The sequence below is a fragment of the Biomphalaria glabrata genome, chromosome 8 (assembly GCF_947242115.1).
Source record: "Biomphalaria glabrata chromosome 8, xgBioGlab47.1, whole genome shotgun sequence".
In the NCBI taxonomy this organism is placed as follows: Eukaryota; Metazoa; Mollusca; class Gastropoda; family Planorbidae; genus Biomphalaria; species Biomphalaria glabrata.
In genome coordinates, this window is record NC_074718.1 from 35,329,778 (window position 1) to 35,347,668 (window position 17,891).

A 17,891-nucleotide genomic window follows, 5' to 3' on the forward strand; every position below is an offset into this window, starting at 1 on the left:
GACTTATTCCGATTCCTTGATTGTGAAATTTGAAAGCAAATTTTAAGACGTCAAGAGCTTGGATTAAGTTTTCAGCACCCTCAGCTCACCATTTGGTTCAGAATCAGATTCAGCTCCAGAGGACATACCTACAAGCAAGTTACGACCTAAAAGAGAAGTTCTAGTCAGTTCTTCAGCGAGAGTTTTATGGATGCCAGAAGCTTTATTTCCACACTTTAAAAACAACAACTTTGCAGCTTAACTTTCACAGTATTCTGGTCCACATACATCGTGAGCAAGTATTTTTATACTCGTTTCAAACTAAACAAGTTGATTCTGACTGACTGTAATTCTTCATCAGTCACAAGGAGAACAACTAGTAAGTTAGTTCCACAGTTTCGGAACATTATTCACGAGTGTGATCAGATGCATACTTCACCTTACGTACAACTGTACATTTGTGGTAAGAATCTGTGATGTTACAAAATACAGTGTATTTTTTTTACAGAGTTTCGTAAGATTGGCACCTATTGTAGTCCTTGCTGTAATTCCTAAATGGGAATGTAAAAAATTGAAATATAAATGTAAAAAAAGGTATAAATGTGAATTTATAAAATATTATACACAGTTAGCTAGCGTATTTTTCTGATTTATAATTACATATATGTAATCAATGTTGCCCTCGATTGAAAAAAGGTTACTTCCCATGATCTATACATTCTATATTAACAATAAAAAAGCATTTATAAGAATAAAAAAAGCGGAAACGACCAGAATTCGACCTCATGGATCAAGCCTTCTCAGGCCAACGCTGTATCCACACTACTAGCGAAGAGTCTATCCACATGGAAGATTGTATACTTATCTCTTGTTTCTATTTCATGTTTGTGTTCACTAAGCCTAAGACGGCAACCTAATTTAAAGGGAAGTAATTCAGCTTATACCACCACTTCAGTCAATTACTATTTCCATTGTTTGTGATACCAAACAAATTAATTTATTACCAATAGTTGATTAACTAATTGGTTTTATTTTTCTTTATTCTTGTGTTGTCGGGTAAAAGAAATAATTGTGCAAAATTTCAGCTTGATCCGAGACTGGGTGTTAGAGAAATAACGTGAACAGACATTTAGACAGACAGACACACAGACAGAGTGAATTGATATAAGCTTTAGAAAAATGGATGGTTTGAATTGATCACTATAAGATTAACTTGCACTTCAGACATCATATTTACCAATAACTGGGTCAGCTACACCCCCTCCCCCGAACAAAATTCTTCCCGTTAGGTTTTCAATGAAAAAGTTTTGACAAGCGAATGGAAGTCAATGGGAAGAGAGAAAATCCGAGCTTTAACCCCTGCTCTTTGAAAGTCTGTGTCGACCATGGGAGATCCTGCTAGTCCCCAGCAGTCGATAAAGGGAAGTAATTTAAGCCTCGCGACAGCTCGATTAATGGAAGTATTTCCGTCCTGCTGGTGCGGGGATGATGTCATTTCCGCTTTTAGTAGAGGAAAAGCGTTGCTAATTTAATTTTTTTTAGTACTTTCTGCTTGTGCTTAACAGAGACCGGGGCCACCATGAATATCCATTTCAAAGCGCCTCTCTCTTCCATTTCTAAAAGAACATCAGAAAAAAAGAGATAAATCATCCCAACAGATTTTAACTACAGCACCAAAGCACTACAAGTTATTCAAACAACCTAACACCCCTTTCACACCAGGTTTATCATGTAATTAATGTTCAAAAAACATTCTTCTCTTTTTCATTTGGAAAGGATAGTCATATCAATACTGATTGGAAAAATTCTCCTATTCATAACTCTTTTGTTATTTAATTACATTTCTTCTACCTATTTCGACTTCTCTTCAATTCTATCTTGCTCATTTTTTTTTATTTCCCTATGTCCCTTTTCATTCTCTCTCGTTTGGAATACAACGTATTCTATATGTATCAGCAAGCATATCAGTGCTTTTGTAATCTAATTGCACCTTCATTTTCGTCGTGATAAAAGATATCAATACTTGCCAATTTGACCAGCATTGCTAATCGCACAGCGGACGTTTAGGGGCAGCCTTTGAGTTTTCAATAATACTGTAAACTAATGTCAGGTACCCATTAGAGCTGGGTGGACTCAGAGGCGCCCGAAGATGCCGAAACTAAAAATCCCAGGATTTGAACCCCGGTCTCCGGTTCGGAAGCCAAGCTCTTTACCGTTCAGCCACCGCGCCTCCCGCCTTTCAGTTTGCGTAACTCAAACTCCTTTTAAAGTGTATTTTATTATTTAGTTTAAAGAACTTTTTTTTTTAATTTAGGAAACTGTGTATAATTACATGAGTGTTTTCTTTTTAAACTTAGACTCCGTTGGATATCCTGGTGTAGAAGACTCTCCGACATTTTCTTCTCCTCGTACTTTCATTTAATTGGTGGTATGAAATTTAAAAAAAAATTATTTGGAAGGGAGAGGCGGAGGCGAAGAATCTTTTAGCCAAAGGCGCAATAGCGGTATCGATTAGGATATCATTTCAATCATTAGCCTCAAATGTCTGTCCGGTGTAAGGAAAGATAGAGATATCTTTATATCTAGAAGATCTTTAGCTCCAGGCCTAAATGGACCGCTAGCTCCCTGTACATGATAGGCAAAGTTGCAACGTTGTCAAGATTTGAGCAAGTCACATTTGCTGTAGCACAGTTTGTGTAGAAATATTGGTGAAGCACAGTTTGTTTAGCACTATTGGTGGTGAAGCAAAGTTTTTGTAGCACCATTGGTGGAGAAGCACAGTTTGTTTAGCACTATTGGTGGAGAAGCACAGTTTGTTTAGCACTATTGGTAGTGAAGCACAGTTTGTGTAGCACTATTGGTGGTGAAGCACAGTTTGTGTAGCACTATTGGTGGTGAAGCACAGTTTTTGTAGCACCATTGGTGGTGAAGCACAGTTTTTGTAGCGCTATTGGTGGTGAAGCACAGTTTGTGTAGCACTATTGGTGGTGAAGCACAGTTTTTGTAGCACTATTGGTGGTGAAGCACAGTTTGTGTAGCACTATTGGTGGTGAAGCACAGTTTTTGTAGCACTATTGGTGGTGAAGCACAGTTTGTGTAGCACTATTGGTGGTGAAGCACAGTTTTTGTAGCGCTATTGGTGGTGAAGCACAGTTTGTGTAGCACTATTGGTGGTGAAGCACAGTTTGTGTAGCACTATTGGTGGTAAAGCACAGTTTTTGTAGCACTATTGGTGGTGAAGCACAGATTTGAAGCACTATTGGTGGTGAAGCACAGTTTCTGTAGCACTATTGGTGGTGAAGCACAGATTTGAAGCACTATTGGTGGTAAAGCACAGTTTCTGTAGCACTATTGGTGGTGAAGCACAGTTTTTGTAGCACTATTGGTGGTGAAGCACAGTTTTTGTAGCACTATTGGTGGTGAAGCACAGTTTGTGTAGCACTATTGGTGGTAAAGCACAGTTTGTGTAGCACTATTGGTGGTGAAGCACAGTTTGTGTAGCACTATTGGTGGTGAAGCACAGTTTGTGTAGCACTATTGGTGGTGAAGCACAGATTTGAAGCACTATTGGTGGTGAAGCACAGTTTCTGTAGCACTATTGGTGGTGAAGCACAGTTTATGTAGCACTATTGGTGGTGAAGCACAGCTTTTGTAGCACCATTGGTGGTGAAGCACATTTTGTGTTGCACTATTGGTGGTGAAGCACAGTTTTTGTAGCACTATTGGTGGTGAAGCACAATTTGTGTAGCACTATTGGTGGTGAAGCACAGATTTGAAGCACTATTGGTGGTGAACCACAGTTTCTGTAGCACTATTGGTGGTGAACCACAGTTTTTGTAGCACTATTGGTGGTGAAGCATAGTTTTTGTAGCACTATTGGTGGTAAAGCACAGTTTCTGTAGCACTATTGGTTGAGCACAGTTTGTGTAAAGTTTATTTGTGTAAAGACAAGGTTTGCAATTCACAGTTTATGTAGTACTGATTATACTACACTTTTCGTGTAGCACTGTTGGTGTAGTACTATTTTTGTAGCTTTCGGTGAAATACAGTTTGAGTAGCACTGCGTCAAATCAAGTCTCAGGTGAAATAAAGAAAAAGAAGTGCCTTCCAATATACCCCATGTCGATGACCACCAGGGACCAGTAGATTTAAGTTTACGAGACAAGGGTCACACGCAACAATGACAACTAAAATATAAGTATGTTGTACATGTTTTGGATGTTACTTCAGAGTTGAAGATCATTAGATCCTAGATCGACCCTTTGGCTTGATGACGTGGATGGAACAATCTCGAGACGAGCTCCTACCACACGGCCAGGCAGCCCTGTATTTTACACATATAGACAATGCCCTAAAAATGCCATAAGTATGAAGAATAAACTCATATCATGGACATTTAATGTTTTAAGGAGGCAAAATTTTCAGTATTTCCACAATGTATACATTTATTGTTCACATTAGTACATAAATTACGTTCTAGAGGGATTTAAAAATAGAACAATGTTGGAATAAGCTCAATATGTCCTACGTGCATCCATCTTAGCTTGAGAACCTTTGCAAAACATCATAAGAAAAAACAAACTTTTATTTTTTACAATACTGTGTCTATCAAAATGACATTTTCAGAGCTGACACAGATCGAGTGTCACTCTTTAAACTGACAAGTAGAAACAACAAAAACAAAACTATATTTTCTTTCCATTTCTAAAGATAATTGAATGGCTAACTTTGGAATGGGGCAAAACAAAAAGACTCATTTGTATATTCTGCTTCATTTCAATTCTTTCATAGTGGATGCATTATTTCAATTTATTTTTTGTCACTTCATCGAAATATAAACTACCTATATATCTATTCTGTAATTCAAGTCTGTGATATTAACATTCAAAACTAGGTTTGTGTTCTGTGAATCTTACTTAAACGGATACCAGGCATAGATCTACAGTTAGAATTACTGTTACTACCACGTTTAAAATGTAGCTATTATTACCTTCTGTAAAGTTCCGCTTTCAGACCTAGTGATCTATGCGGCAGTTGATGTAAAGGTCATCTGTTTCTATGGCCCACGGTTAACGAGGGTGTCATGTGGCCAGCACAACGATCAACCGCCTTTACTTTTTTCCCCAACTAATATCAGGTACTCACTGAGAGCTGAGGACTCAGAGGCGCCCTGAAGATCCTAAAAGTAAAAATTCCATCCAGTCTTCACTGGGATTCGAAACCGAGACACCCGGTTCGGAAGTCGAGTGCTTTACCCAGCCACCGCGCCTCCCATTAAATTCTGACTATATTACTATTACGTTTTTATTAAAAAAAAAAAGCAAAATCATTGCCATAATTGCTGGAATAACCAATAATTGATTAATTAATTGGTTAATTTTTATACCCGTGTATTGTATTAATGATGAAAACTTTTGCACAATTTCAATTAGATCCGAGAATGGAATGTGGGAGAAATAAAAAGGAAAATAACTCCACATATACAACCACATCTCTCGAATGAGTAGCATTTATTTCCCTTGTTCGATACCAAACAAAATAATTAATTAATAAATTATTAATTTTTTTTTAATTGCTTCATGTTTTGTTTGGTACAACAAATATTTGTGTAAACTCTCTACTTGATCTGATATTAGTTGTGCGAGTGATTATGTGTAAATAAAAATTATCAGACGGACAGAGTTGATATAAGCTTTGTACGAATGGTTGGTTTGCCGAGCATAAATACGAATGATCATTGTCCTAGACACGCAAGTTTCACGCAACATCCTTGTTAAGCATTAATCAAGACAAGAAACTGATCTGCTCTTAATCTTGAAAAGAATTTGTTTTAATTTTATTTTTGAACTAGTTTCGTTTTAACTCTCTTGATGCAGGGTAACCGTAACATCACCGCTGGTAACTAAGGAGCGTTCCTCCCAGTTTTCATCAAGATTGGTCAAACGACCGTTTTGATCTCTATTAAAGACACACGCACACCTTTCATTCTACTTTATACATTAGATAAATTAATGTGATTATAAAATGATCTTTTATCACTGTACCGTTTGTTATAGACAAGTCTTGGCCGTGGTGTTAAGCACACAATGTTTTCGAAAAGTAAAAATCTCAGCCAAGTCAGGGGAAATCGAATTAGTGTGCCCTAATGACGTCAAATAGAGTTTATTTTTATTTCTGCTCCACCAAATCATCTTGTGACTATCAGAAAACTTTCTCATTTAGTTAGTCCGCTGAGGCCGACTGACTCGTTGCGTGCGTGTGTTGTGACGGCAATAAGAGCAACCAAGGCTCTCTACTCCTGTTTCTTGTTGTAGTGTGACCAATTTAAACGCTATTACAGTCCTTTAAGTACTCTAGTCTAGATCAGTGTGTGCATTCTCTGCGTATTTGGATCAGCCATTACACTGCGTGAAGCTAAAAGTACTTTGGAAGGCTGTGTTGTTTTTTTTTCTAAAATACTTTTGTGTTCATTAGTTGTTATAATTAAAAGTTTCCTTTACAGAACTTGCTGTCCATAAGACAGATTAGGTAAAGCCTACCTTTATTTATCATGTTTAGATGATGACCACTTTTGTCATCCAGGGGGCTGAGGGCTTGACACTGGGGTTTTGTGCCTCCTCATGTGGCTGGTGAGACCTATGTGAGGCCGGAATATTCGGCCCCACACTGGGCAGGTTATTCCAGCTGGAGCTAGTGTCATTGGCCTTGCTTTTTTTTTCTAGGACGCTTTCCCTCTGCCAGCGCTGTTCTCTTGTTCTCAGCAATGTGGGCGCCAGTTTTCACAACGCGACTCCATGATATTCTATCATGTGCTTCCGTCTCCAAGGTGACAGGTACAATGCTGAAGGTAATGAAATATGGACATGCTAGATGTACATGAAAATAATGTGTTTTGGTTCATATGTATAGAACACAATGAGATACACAATTCTTAAACGTTTCTTAGTGTCATCCCGCCTCAAGATCCCTAGCTTTGAACTAGTGTGATCCCTAGCTTTGTACTAGTGTGATCCATAGCTTTGTACTAGTGTGATCCCTAGCTTTGTACTAGTGTGATCCATAGCTTTGTACTAGTGTGATCCCTAGCTTTGTTCTAGTGTGATCCATAGCTTTGTTCTAGTGTAATCCCTAGCTTTGTACTAGTGTGATCCCTAGCTTTGTACTAGTGTGATCCCTAGCTTTGTACTAGTGTGATCCCTAGCTTTGTACTAGTGTGATCCATAGCTTTGTACTAGTGTGATTGCTAGTGTTAATCGCTCGTTTATTCCAAACAGTTTTAGACAGTCTGCCATAGGATACACTGGCCTTGGTGATACGCAAGTTGATTTCATTATGGATGTTTCCGTATTTGGAAAGAGTGCTGCCAAGGGAGGTGAATCTGTCCTTTGCATTTATCTCACAGTAGGCTTTAACCTGGAGCAGGCAAATATTAAACTTGAGACTTTTTTGTGTGTTTATATTGAGGCCGAAGTCTATATATATATATATATATATATATATATATATATATATATATATATATATATATATATATATATATATATATATATATGAAAATACCATACGATAAACAATATCAGAATAAATCGTTGTTTTTTTTAAGTCATTAAAAATATACATGACTTAGGAGACACTGAAAAGATTCTGCATAGAGATTTGTGAAACGACAAAGACTTAAACAAGAAATCGACGAATTATATTATTGAGACCATTGGAATCAACATAATGTAACCATTTTAATCAAAAGCTCTTAGTTCTATATATGGCGCTTGGTTTGGGCTTGGTTACTTGTTATGGGGGCTCCATTTCCAAACCCGACTCTAGCAAAGCATAACGGACATTCCTTTCCCAGCTACTTCTACGATCGCCATTGGCTCACAAAAGAGACTGAACCAAATGCACTTGACATGCTATAAGCACTAATGAAGCACTATATAAAAGCCATTAAAAAAACATATATATATCTTATGGTTTATGGTTCTTACTATTCCTTATTCAATCTAATCTTGTCTAAAGACGGGTTACATGTGAATAGATAGTACAACTTGTTCTCGAGCCAACAGACCAGATACACAGAATGAGAACTTTATTTATTCATGCTAATCAAACACAATCCGGACCTCTGGGTCTCACCTTCAGACTAGTCACAGCTCGAAGAGTCCCTCCTTACAGCGTTTAGATTGAACAGTGCCAGAAAGTAAACACTGACCACTGAGTGGTCAGTTGTCTGAGATCTGGGCCAGGACACGATGTTATGACTTTGTAGAAATTCACTTTTCTCTGGTGTCTAGTGTATCGGCATCTGGTTATGACTCACGCTATAATTGATGGTCTTAGGTTTTAGGGAGAAAGAAATTTTAATTTTATTATGGATTGCTTTTGCTTGGAGAGAGAGAGAGAGAGAGAGAGAGAGAGAGAGAGAGAGAGTAGGAAGAGAGAGAGAGAGTAGGGAGAGAGAGAGAGAGAGAGGGATAGAGAGGATAAAAAGAAAAAAAAATGGATGTGAATGAAAGAGACCTAGACTGACCTAGACTGACCTAAGACTGACCTAGACTGACCTAAGACTAACCTAGACTGACCTAAGACTGACCTAGACTGACCTAAGACTGACCTAGACTGACCTAAGACTGACCTAGACTGACCTAAGACACATCACCAAAAATAAACATTGCAAACTTGCACTCCTAAAGTTTTATCACGCGCACACACACACACACACACAGAAGATAACGTTTTTATTTTTAAGAACAATGATTCAAATTATTATCGAATTTAAAAAAAAAACGAATCGATGGAGAAACTTTGTTTCATTTCGTTTGATGCCTTTCCACTGACAAACTCCCAAACATCCATGTTACTGAACACCTGAAGACAATCAATGCAGCAGAACTGGAACTATGAACTCTTTCTATTGGTCAGATCTGACAGGTTCAAGGACAAATCAGGAAAGTTTCTATATGTCAGGTTTGAAATATTCATTTTAAATTGTTTATTTTTGGAGATATCTGATGAGATAACTAATGACATGCACTCATGGACTGTCCAATGCAAGGGAGATAAGCGAGATGTTACAAGAATAAAGTTATAACCGTCCTTGAACTGCAAGAGAACATGATTCTGTGAGACACAATGGAGACATAACTAATGAACCTCTTCTTTTACTTTATGTCCTCTTCAAACTTTAGGTTTACAAAGCTTATATCAACTCTGTCTGTCTGTCTGTCTGTCTGGTACAATTTTGGTACACGTTATTTCTTTCAAATTCATAATCGGATCAAGTTGAAACTTACACTAATATTTGTTGTAATGTGGAAAACATGGATCAAACAAGAAATCAATGAATAAGCTAATTAATTTTTGGTAACTTTTGTTGGTATCGAAAAAATGGAAATAAATCCTACTTATTGAGAGACGTGGCTGTATATGTAAAGATATTTCCAATTTAACGTTTTGTACACATTATTCCTCCCGAATCCCATTTTCGGATCAAGTTGAAATTTTTGGACAAGCATTCATTGTCAATGACAACACAAGAATCAATAAAATGTAATTAACCGATTAGTTAATCAATTAGTGGAAATATATATTTTTTTTTTTAAATATAGAAAAATATAGAATATTTCTGCAATTTTGAGTTATATAACAATGATTATTATTGTTCTTACACTTAAAAATGTTTCTTTTCTGTATATGAACCTTGGTATATATATATATATATATATATATATATATATATATATATATATATATATATATATATTTAGCTTGTTTAATACTTTAATTACCTTAACTGATTGGTTTCGTATTGTCCTCTTATTTGTAGGTCTCGGACCTTAACTGAATATTGTGTCCGTTGAACTAAAGATTGATCCGACTATATTGCTTTGCTTATGACTCATGCACATTTTCTAGACACAGTTTGAGAAACGCTGTCTTTTTTTTTCTCCTGGTTTGCAAACAAAAAAGTGAAAATAATATTTCCATTTCCTTTATCTTTCTTAACAATTTTACTGAGAGAATTTCCAGTTTCTTAAGGTAAGCGTTTATTACCTCCCTTTACAGTACAAAAATAAATGTTTTACCTCCCCTGTGTCGTGCCAAGGTAATGTTATAGCTCTGTACAGCGATCCCAATCTCACTTATAAGCAGAAGTCTAATGTCTAATTACTAACTAACTTAAATTTAGGCTTTATAAATCTTCTTTTCAAATCTTATAATTTACGAATGTAAGTGTCCATGTGTCAGTCCAGTCGTGCATGTTAATTAGAGAGACTTAAACTATATGAAGTGATTGGTTTTCCTGGCTGATTCAGGCAACCCCACATATGCTCTAAAGGCACTGGTTTGTGTTCTGAATGAGGGGATTTCTATTTCAATGCAATCTCTCAACGACATCGGTGTTTCAGCATATGAATATGACGATGTCGTTGGAACTCCGTCTTTGACCTCTGGTTATCTCCTGGTTGCATCAAACAGGCGCCATTTAGTTGACGAAAGATTTCAGAAATGAGACAAAGTGGGTGGTGTTTTTTTTCTTGTTTCCCTGACGGGTAGAGACATTCTCAAACCAGCAAGAGGGGCCCTGATCTTTGTGTCCGTATAACGTATCGGTGTGCCCCACTGATCAGTTGGGTCAATGTTTCTCTTTCATCCACCATACTCTAATGCCTTATCCCAGACGGGGGCCGATCCTTTCCTTCTGGAGTGAATGGAGTGACAACACTATTTGAATTAAAATTATGTGTAAGCGTATTCATTCTTCTACCCAAATCTACCCAAATGGCTCTATTCATGTTTTAAAATTAATATTTTCGTCAATTACGTGGCTTCATTGGCTGCATGATAAAAAAAAACAAAAGATAAAAAAGTAGCCGTTGCATCAGAACTTTGAATTATCTAAAATATCAAAATGTCCGATTTTCATTTTCTCTTCTAGTTTCTGAGATCTAAACGGGACGGACGGACGGACGGACAGACAGGCCACACAAAACTAATAGCGTCTTCTCCCCTTTCGGAGGCCGCTAAAAATGAAATAAATAAATGTGTTGCAAACAAAAACATCGAGACGGCAAACCCGAGAACCTCGATGTACAAACTCCCTGACATTTGACAGGTTGTACAGTGCTGAGGATATCGACTGGCTAAATCAAATTTTCCATAGCAACATCTTTGACAATAGCTAACTAGTGTGGTTTGTTAACGCTACACATAACGCTTGCTAAAAATGTCTGTGTTAACAACTTAGTGTCAAATGTTTTAATGAAATCTAGCCTATGAATAAACATGACACGTGACATATAATAATATCGACACTAAGGTACCAAGTTTATTGAAAATAGAAGGCTTAGAAAGTTTGGCGAAAAATGCTTATTTTTCACCTGGAAATGCATATTACAATTTTTTTTATCTGCATTATTTGAAACATAATAAGAATTATTGAAATTGTCTGGAAATATGATATTAGATTTCTTAAGTCATAAACGAATATCATTTTTTGAACAATTTAAAGAACATTACAAATCTTTCACCAGTTCCTTCTCACAATCTCTACCTTCAGAATCAGATCTAACTTCCAGCGACATTCATCAGCCCCGTTCATATTTATTTTCAACCGAATGGTACTACTCGTGGTTACGTCAGAATCTTTTCAGCCAATACGAACACACAAACACACTCCATAACAATCTGTTCGTTCCAATCATATTTCAGTTTGTATGTTTGTATTCAGGATGATGAATCTTAGGATTCCTGTATTGATGTCCTAGCTCTACAAAATGTCACAGATGTGCCATAGAGCTGTTCACGTTTCAGTGGTGCTATAGATTCTGCACATAGAAGACATGGTGGGCGGTCCTGTGTCTCAATCTAAAAGCCCATACCAGCGTGCTAGACTACGTCATGTAGAGATACCGCTGGAGACTATTAAATATGGTGAGTACTTGTGGGTAGGACTGACACTTAAGAAATACTTTTTAGTAGGAAGTAGATCTAAAAAAATAGTCCCCTCTTTCTCACTCATTTTCTCTCAGTCTATTTCTCAGTCTCTTCTCTCTCTCTCCTTCTCTCTTTATTTTATTCAATTATTCTCCCTATCTCTTTCTCTTCTTCCTCCAACTTTCTCTTCTTTTCTCTTTTTTTTTTCTTCTTCTAACTTTCTCTTCTTCCTCAGTCTTTCTCTTCCTTTCTCTCTCTTCATCTTCTCTTTCTCTTCTTCCTTCTCTCTTTCTCTTCTTCCTCTCTTTTTTCTTTCTTACTATCTCTTCTTCCTTTTTTCTCTCTTCTTTCACCTTTTTTCTATTCTTCCTACTTCTATCTCTCCTTACTTCTTTCTCTCTTTTCTCTCTTTTTTTTTCTTACTTTCTCTTCTTCTTTTTCCCTCTCTTCTTACTCTTTCATTATATTCTTCTTCCTTTTTAGTTGGAAGAAGTTCTAACAATAACACAGTTACAATTACTTCTCTCTTTTTTTCTTCTTTCTTTCTCTTCTTCGTAATTCTTTCTCTTCTTCCACTCTCTTTTGTCTTCTTCTTCTAACTTGCTTTTCTTCCACACTTTTCCCCTTCTTCCTTTCTATTTCTCACCTTCACTTTTTTTTCTTTTCTAATATCTGTATTTTTTTAAAAAAGATCAACTACATAAGTGCTATATAACAATAAACATTGACCATTAAAAAGATCTTGACTGTTGTCAGTAAGAACATAAACAACAAGCAAAATATTCTGACGAAATCTACAAAAATGTAAACAGAAAAATACGCGCAATTTATTAATATAAAACAACATACAAGATACTGTACACAAGTAACCGAGTACAAAATACATTTACTTATCAAGGCTGGTATTTTTACGACGCCCATAAGTCCACCGAACTCTAATTGATACCTGGCATTAGTTAGGGACAGTAAAGGCGGTTGGTCGTTGTGTTGGCCTAATGGCACCTTTGTTAACCTTCAGACTTAGAAACAGATGACATTATTTATCATCTGCCTCCAAGATCCAAATGTCTAAAACGTGTAATTTAATTTATATTTGGTGTGTGAATAAAAACGTTGACATCCTATAGCAATACCATCGTGACTAAGCTTTCTCGTTCGAATTCCATGAGCCTTTAATAACCTCGCTTCTGAAAAGTTGATCGAGCGTACTATTTAATGAATGTCTTCCCTTACATGACGTAATGGAACCGACGACCTCACTCGTATGACCTGCTAACGCTCTGGAGGACTTCTTCCAAAGAATCATTGTACTCCTTTGGATGCCCCCTTCCCATATGACTCGCATAACAAAAAGACCGAAATGAAGTGACGTAGATCTCCTACCCTGTCCGCCATCTTCCTCTCCCAAAACTCTGCCATGTGTGATCCACGCTGTATAAGGTCCCTGACAGACACCATCACTAGAGGAAGGGGGGGGGGGGCAACATGGCGAGCTGGAAGAGGACAGGACAGCGAGCGACACCTTATTGATCAGTATTTGATGACGGACAAATTGGAGTTAAAGCCTGGAGGGAAGAGAAAGGGGACGGAGCAGGGGACCTGTCAACTGTCAGGCCCATGTTTTTGTCACTGCCAACAGATCATGGCCTACTGGGTTATTGGCCTGATCGCCGGTACGCCTAGAACCAACAGATCATGGCCTACTGGGTTATTGGCCTGAGCGCCGGTACGCCTAGAACCAGGAAAAAAAGTTTTCTTCTACTCTCCAAATCTTCAGGAGTGTCCAGTGGTTCTATCAAATGTGGTCAGTCGTTCTTTTATTAATTGATCTATATCTAATTCTTCATAATATTTATTCGCTTATTTGGTATAATGTATATAAATGCAATGTTTATTCATGTCATTCCTCATTGCTGAGTTTGGTGGCGTACAAAATGTGCGCGTTAAATATTTGTCATTGCGGATTTCAACACTCAAAGGCAGTCACAGCAGTCATCTGGTTTTCACTTTGTTTTTCAAGATCCCCCTTTTTTTTAAACCAATAAACTACAGTGTGAGACAAAAAAAAGAAAAGAAAACAATCTGAAGAAATGTTGAGGAGATATAATGAAACCTAAGTAAAAGATGAGAGAGATTTGGAAACAGACGAACAATGTCAAGGACTCCAAATTGATCTATCACTGATGCCAACTTAATAAATAGGCATTACTTTGTGGTACAAGCGAACAAGGCCGGCCTTAGATAATCGGAGGCCCTGGTCGAAGTGAATTTGGTGGGGCCAAATAAAATAGAGAAATAATAAAATAAACAGCGAAAAAAATATAATTACGCAATTTATTTCGAACCTAGTCAGACTAGTGTACTCCAGCATGTGGCGCAAGTTTCGCTATTTCTTCTTTAAAAAGAAAGCTCCCCAACTAACAGGAGACCCTAGACGGCTGCCTTGTTTACTATGCCTAAGGCCGGCCCTGAACCGAAAGAGTTTACAAAGTTGTTTTTACAGCCCAGTTACGTGCACGCAAATTATATATTTTTTTTATAAAAAAAAACTCTCTTATCAATACTTTCGTATTCTGTAAACCGAAAAACCAAAAAAGAAAAAAAAACAATTCTATTTATGACTTATTTTCTTAATACTAGAAGAAAAATTAAGAACTCTTTCAGACCTTGCGCTCTATAAAGCAGATGATGTAAAGGTCTTCTCTGTCTGTGGCCAACGGTTTACGAGGGTGGCATGTGGCCAGCACAACGACCAACGGCCTTTACTTCTCCCCAAGTAATGTCAGGTACACATTAGATCTGTGGAAATTTGATTGACAATGTTAAAAATTACACATACATAAATCAATCGTATAAATTCAAAAAACACAAACAACTTAACAACACACCTAAATCTAGTGTTCTTTTTTAGTTTTAGATTTAGACTTGATAAGGCCCATAGCTTTTCTAAGATATTGGGACCCTTGTAACCAACATAAGACATCTTTTCCATTATTGCTTTCTTCAAAATGATTGAAAATATCACTGGAACAAATTTTTTAGGGCCCCAATACAGCACTGTATGTAGAGACACGGAGAGAGAGAGAGAGATCTATACGATTACAGTGAAGCCAAGCGGTTTCTGGCCTTTAAGACTTGGCGATCGAAAGAATTTCTTTAAGAATAAAATAAATGACCAATGTCTGGACGCATCGATCGCATTCACCGTGACCTCGCAAGATTGCTTCCAAAAGATAGTTAGTGATGTTTACTGGAGAAAGTTGCATTCAAGCGTTATTGAGCTGGCCATTCAACTCAATTCAATCATCAATACTTTTAAACAGAGGTGATTGATATTGATGACTTAATGCCGCGTCGATATCAATTCTTGACAAAACGAGGCGTTGAAATTCCAAGGAAAGAGAAACATTTGATGTCCGCACGAGAAAAGCTACAGAGATACGCTTATTTTTTTATTTGATAAAAATTACGCATGGCTTTGGATAATCCTCTTAACCCATACCAGACAGACAGACCGACAGACAGAGTGAGTTGATATACGCTTTGTAAGAACTCACATATGGCCTATGCATCTGTTCCATGTTTCCTTTGATATCCAATATGTATATATTTTGTTCTGGTGATTTATTTTGTTCAGGTCACAGAATGGATCCACAGGAGCGCGTCTTTCTTGACGCCGTGGAGAAAGGGGATGTGCCGACTGTGATACGCTGTCTGAGTAGCGAGCCTCCGGTCAGTGTCAACTGCACGGACATGCTGGGTCGGTCAGCCATTCAGATAGCCGTGGACAATGAGAACATCGAGCTGGTGGAACTGCTTCTGAGCCAAGAAGGAGTCAAAATAGGTCAGGGAGAGGATTCTCTAAACTTAAATTTTTTTAAAACAAATTTATAGACTTTGATCAAATTATACAAAAAAAAAAAAAAAAAAAACTTTTTTAGGAACAAATGTTTGAAGACTTCTTTCAAATGTGGATGTGATATCCTTGTCATCATAAATGACATCTGGCTTTAAATTTTAGTTGCTTTATTTATTTGCTTAAAAATGGTCTAACATAAAGCTCTAAGTGTTAAAATCTACTTGTTTAAATTAATTATTTTTTTGTTTATATCAACTGTCCCTTAAACAATTTAGCTCTAGCCGTAGTGATAAGTTGATAACTTCATTCACGTTTTTAATAAAATTATTAAAATAATTATTTGTCCGATACAGACTGCTATCAACATTAAAATGAGTCACTGCGATAAAGACATACGCTTGTTAGGTTTTTCAATACAAGATCTGGGTGTAACATTTGTACACTAAGATGTATTCATAATACGTGTTCAGAACTATGCTAGGTCACAGAAATAGAGAGAGTTTAATAAAGAATTTTTTTTTTTTAATTCCAAAGTTTCTCGTTTGTTAGTTTTGCATTACAATTGAGGCTATATTTATACCATCATTTTAAGTCGTAAATCTTTTTAAATTGAATTATTTCCTGCAGATTGTCCTAAAGTGACCATCTACTGTTAACATTTTATGTTTAGACAGTAAACTCATTTCCTTACAATGTACAAACGTATGGAACTAGTCCAAACAGGAATTTTGTTTTACCCTAGTTTAATTTAATGCCCATCAGACTTAGTAACTCCATTATCTTATCTAGTCTCCAGGCTAACTCACTTAGCCTTTCGATAGGAGTAGACTTCAATAGAGCCACAAGGCAGATTAGGAGATTTCAGGTTTGAAATTCTATCTACATGAAATTCAATCGATGGTTTACAGCCCTCTCCATCTACCAAAAGCTCTCAATATTGAATCCCCGATTACTTCCCCTCTTTCTGTCACACAACTAAAAAAAAAATGGTCCATAGACCTTAATTATAAAAACTGGCTTGTTTGCTTTTTAATGCATTTCTAGTGGGATTTATTCTTATATATTCCCTATTAATGAGAAGATTTAGAACTACTAATAATAACTTAATCAGGGCATATGCCCGGTGGGCCGGTTTCCCAAATGGGCTACTTTAAATGAAAGCAAGTCCCCTAAACGTGATTTGATAATGAGAGACCTTATGCCGTGAATGTGGATATGTTAATGTATACAGTAGAAGTTAGTAGTCGGAACTATTTTCAAGCTGTATGTATGACTATTTTAGTATTATCAAATAGTTGTAAAAGCAAGTAATCAAGTTTTCAATTAAAAATAATTCAGGTTGAGATTTTACGGTAGATGTTTTTTTTTTGTACAAAGTAAGATTTCACATATAACCTCTAAGTCTACCTACATCTAAAAATGTAATACTTAGCTCAAAAAACAAAAACAAAACAAAAACACGTTGGTATTCCTGCGTTCAGTTTTAGATTATCAAAATTTAAATTTTGAGAGGGCCGGTACCAGTACATCATATGACAACTTGTGGGCCTGTTCGATTTCGACACTCATTCCGACCTTGAACTTAATTCACTGGTTCTAGTAAAGAAAAAAATAAATCGCTCAAACCATCTGTAATACGTATTCCTCTTTATTCTCTTTCTTCCCCGCGAAGGTGATGCATTGCTGTACGCCATACGAGAAGGAGTCTACCGTATAGTGGAGATGCTAATAGACCATCCGTCAATCTCCCGGAACATGCTGGGGACAGAGTGGTCCCGCACTCGCTACGTAGATGACGAGAGTTTCGACTACTCCCCCGATATATCACCTGGTAATCTCCCTGTTTTGTCTGACGTCGTTGTCACGTGGTGGGTTGAGTGTTGTTCGTATTGTTCTGTAGAGCCGTTGCTAGGCGCTTCAAGTGGGATGTGAAAAATATCGCAAACAACTGTTCACTTCGTGTAGTCTTTTATTCTATTAGTCCTAACAAGACACAATTATAAAATCGTTATAGATCATTGTAATAGTGATGCAGATTATACAGAGAATGACGCCTTCTTGCCATTGGTTTATAGAATTTTGTTTTGTCACTGATAATTTCATTCCTGTTTTGTACTGT

General features: G+C 36.9%; 1 protein-coding gene across 5 annotated transcripts in view; it reads left to right on the top strand.

The window, feature by feature from the left end:
* LOC106056780 (transient-receptor-potential-like protein) overlaps nucleotides 1-17,891 on the top strand; it is a 79,999-nt gene that overhangs the window by 26,220 nt on the left and 35,888 nt on the right. For 2 of the 5 annotated variants that reach the window (XM_056038661.1, XM_056038660.1), the window contains exons 2-4: nucleotides 11,708-11,910; nucleotides 15,551-15,757; nucleotides 17,445-17,603. In XM_056038661.1, coding sequence (XP_055894636.1) covers nucleotides 11,820-11,910; nucleotides 15,551-15,757; nucleotides 17,445-17,603 — 457 coding nt within the window. In that variant the 5' untranslated portion in view covers nucleotides 11,708-11,819. Of the gene's footprint in view, nucleotides 1-11,707; nucleotides 11,911-13,454; nucleotides 13,718-15,550; nucleotides 15,758-17,444; nucleotides 17,604-17,891 lie in introns of those variants that run through there. The other 3 variants (XM_056038659.1, XM_056038664.1, XM_056038665.1) reach the window with 3 other exon arrangements.